Consider the following 2325-nt stretch of genomic DNA (forward strand, 5'->3'; position numbering starts at 1 on the left):
AGAACGCAGCCCTGCCGACACCTTGCGTTTACCCAGTGAGGCCTGCATTGGTCTCCAGAACTGTAGGATGGTGACTGTGTTGTTTGAAGCCACCGACTTTGTGGTAATCTGTGACTGCAGCCGTAAAAACAGTCATAATGAAGACACATTCCCTGCTTTCAGAAGCTGCCCCCAGGTAGCCCCCCCAGGTGTGCACAGTGTGCCAAGTGCAGTAGGACAGCAGTAGGGGGGTCTGGGGCTGGGAAGGGCACCTGATAAGACTAGGGGTGTTCGGGAAGGCTTCCAGTGGCGGTGGCCCAAAGATCAAGTTGGCCAGGCGGAAGGGCGGTCCGTTGAAGGCCTGGGCCACAGGGGTGCCGAGCTTGGGGATGGTGGGAGGACACCTGGCCGCAGCACAGAGCTCCAGAGGGACGTAGAGAGACTGGGGGCCGAGTGGGCTGCATCCCCAGGACACAGCAGGGGAGGGGTGTTTTGCGGCCATGGCAGCCAGGAGAGTGGAGGGGGGAGGGGCTAGTGCTAGTGTCCAGGGGTGCTACCTGGGGGGGTGGGACGTAGGGTGGGGGCAATGGGCATGGAGAGGGGAGACCAGCTGGGAGAGGACCGGGCGCAGCTGGCCCTGGAGGAGGCCCTTGCAGAGCCTGTGTTTGGCCTTCGGTCACGGTGCTTAGAAGAGTGTCTGGAACCACGTGGTGACCGGTCAGTGCAGTCATCCTCAGCTGGTGTTTTTCTGTGGTCATTTTGTCATGTCTTGCCTGCTGGCCCAAGGAGGGCAGGGGCCGCCTGCTGCACTTGTCCCGTGTACCCCATCCCCCGCCCTCCCTGGCGCCCAGCGGGCTCGCGGCATGCCCTCCTGTTGGCTCCACTGGGAGCTGGTGAAGGTGAGCTGAGTTGCTCAGCCAGGGCGTGGATTTGCAGGGGCTGGAGTGAGGGCCACCAGGGACAGGCCAGTGGCCTGGCAGCTGCAGAGCTCCCGTCCAGCTCTGGCGAGGCTGGTGTTCTGGCACAGATGTTTAATGGAGGCGAGGATGGGGCATGTGAAATTACGAGTCGACATCGCCATGCAGAGAACGGCCGTCTAGGTCCTTGCCCGTGGGGGCCGCAGGGCTGGGGGTGGGGAGCACTGAAAACAGGCCCTGGAGACGGCACTGGGAGAGGCCCATTTCAGGACCTCTGCCCATCTGCCCACAGCCCATTCCTAAGGGCACTGCCCTGAGCTGCTGGACGGACGGGCCTCACGGGGGTGGCGGGGGGTGGGGGGAATAGGGTAGGAGCCATCACCAGCTCTTGACCTTGGGCCCAGAACCTTATCTGTGAGTGGGGTGATTCTCCCCGCCTCTCAGGTTGGTGGGAGGATCCTCTGGTTAATGGATGGAAGTTCTTTCTGTTTGAAGAGTTGCCACACCGCTTTTTCATTCAGGCTGTTTGCTCCAAAGCTGCCTCCTCCAGGAAGTCTTCCTTGTTCGGCATATTGCCTTCTGGTTACTCAGCGCCCAGAGTTAGTTTGTGCATTCAGAATATAGGAGTGTGGGGGCTGTCCGGGCTGTTGGCGCAGTGAGGGCCAGCGGCCAGGCAAGGGTTGGGGAGCGGGAGTGTTAGTCGTGTGGCTGGTCAGGGGAGCCTCACCCCTGAAGGGCCTGAGGAAGGGGACCCAGGCAGGGGACCAGCGGATGCGAACAGCACGCTCGTGGGCCAGGGAGGCACTGGGAGGTCAGGGACAGAGGCCGTGAGAGTCATGTGGGGTGTGGGAGCATGGGGTGCGGCTGACAGGCTGTGCACCGTGGGAGGACCCGTCACGGGGACCTTGCTTTGCTCTGTGGGGACACGCCCTCGGGCTTCGGTGGACAGGGTGTGGTCCAGCACAGTTGTTCTGGCTGAAAGGTGGGGCGAGCTGGGCAGAAGCGGAGTTGTGGGGGCTCTCCCACTGTCTCCGGGTGGAAGGGCCCCCTCTGTTGCTTGCCTGATGGTTGGACCAGCGGGCTTTGCTGAGGTGCGAGGCCCGAGGAAGGCGAGTCCACTCTTCTGCCTGAGCAGCTGCCCCGGGCCGTTTGCTGAGGGGGCGGGGAGGGCAGAGCGGATTATAGGGGGGCTGGCCCGTTCCTGGGAGGGCAGCTTAGGGAGTGGCTGCAGGCGGGAGAGGAGGGGTCCGAGGCCAAGAGGGGAGGGGCGTGAGGCGTGTGGGCGTTTTCAGGGTGGGGAGGTGAGGAACCAGCAGCGGAGACCGACACCCCAGAAGTGAAGGGACGAAAGTGTGGTGAGGAGGAATTGGCCAGCCGTGCCCGTTCCTTCCAAGGGGTCAGACAGGGTGGTGACTGGGGTTGCCCTGGG

General features: G+C 63.1%; 1 protein-coding gene across 1 annotated transcript in view; it reads left to right on the forward strand.

Annotated features, from left to right (window-relative positions):
• Window positions 1–565: 565 nt before the first annotated feature.
• Window positions 566–2325, forward strand: part of SULT4A1 (sulfotransferase family 4A member 1) — a 20095-nt gene continuing 18335 nt past the window's right edge. Inside the window, exon 1 of the mRNA XM_023535894.1 lies at window positions 566–660. Within this exon, the coding sequence (XP_023391662.1) occupies window positions 566–660 (95 nt within the window). The remainder of the gene's footprint in view (window positions 661–2325) is intronic.

Source organism: Pteropus vampyrus, unplaced genomic scaffold (assembly GCF_000151845.1).
Source record: "Pteropus vampyrus isolate Shadow unplaced genomic scaffold, Pvam_2.0 Scaffold145, whole genome shotgun sequence".
Lineage (NCBI taxonomy): Eukaryota > Metazoa > Chordata > Mammalia > Chiroptera > Pteropodidae > Pteropus > Pteropus vampyrus.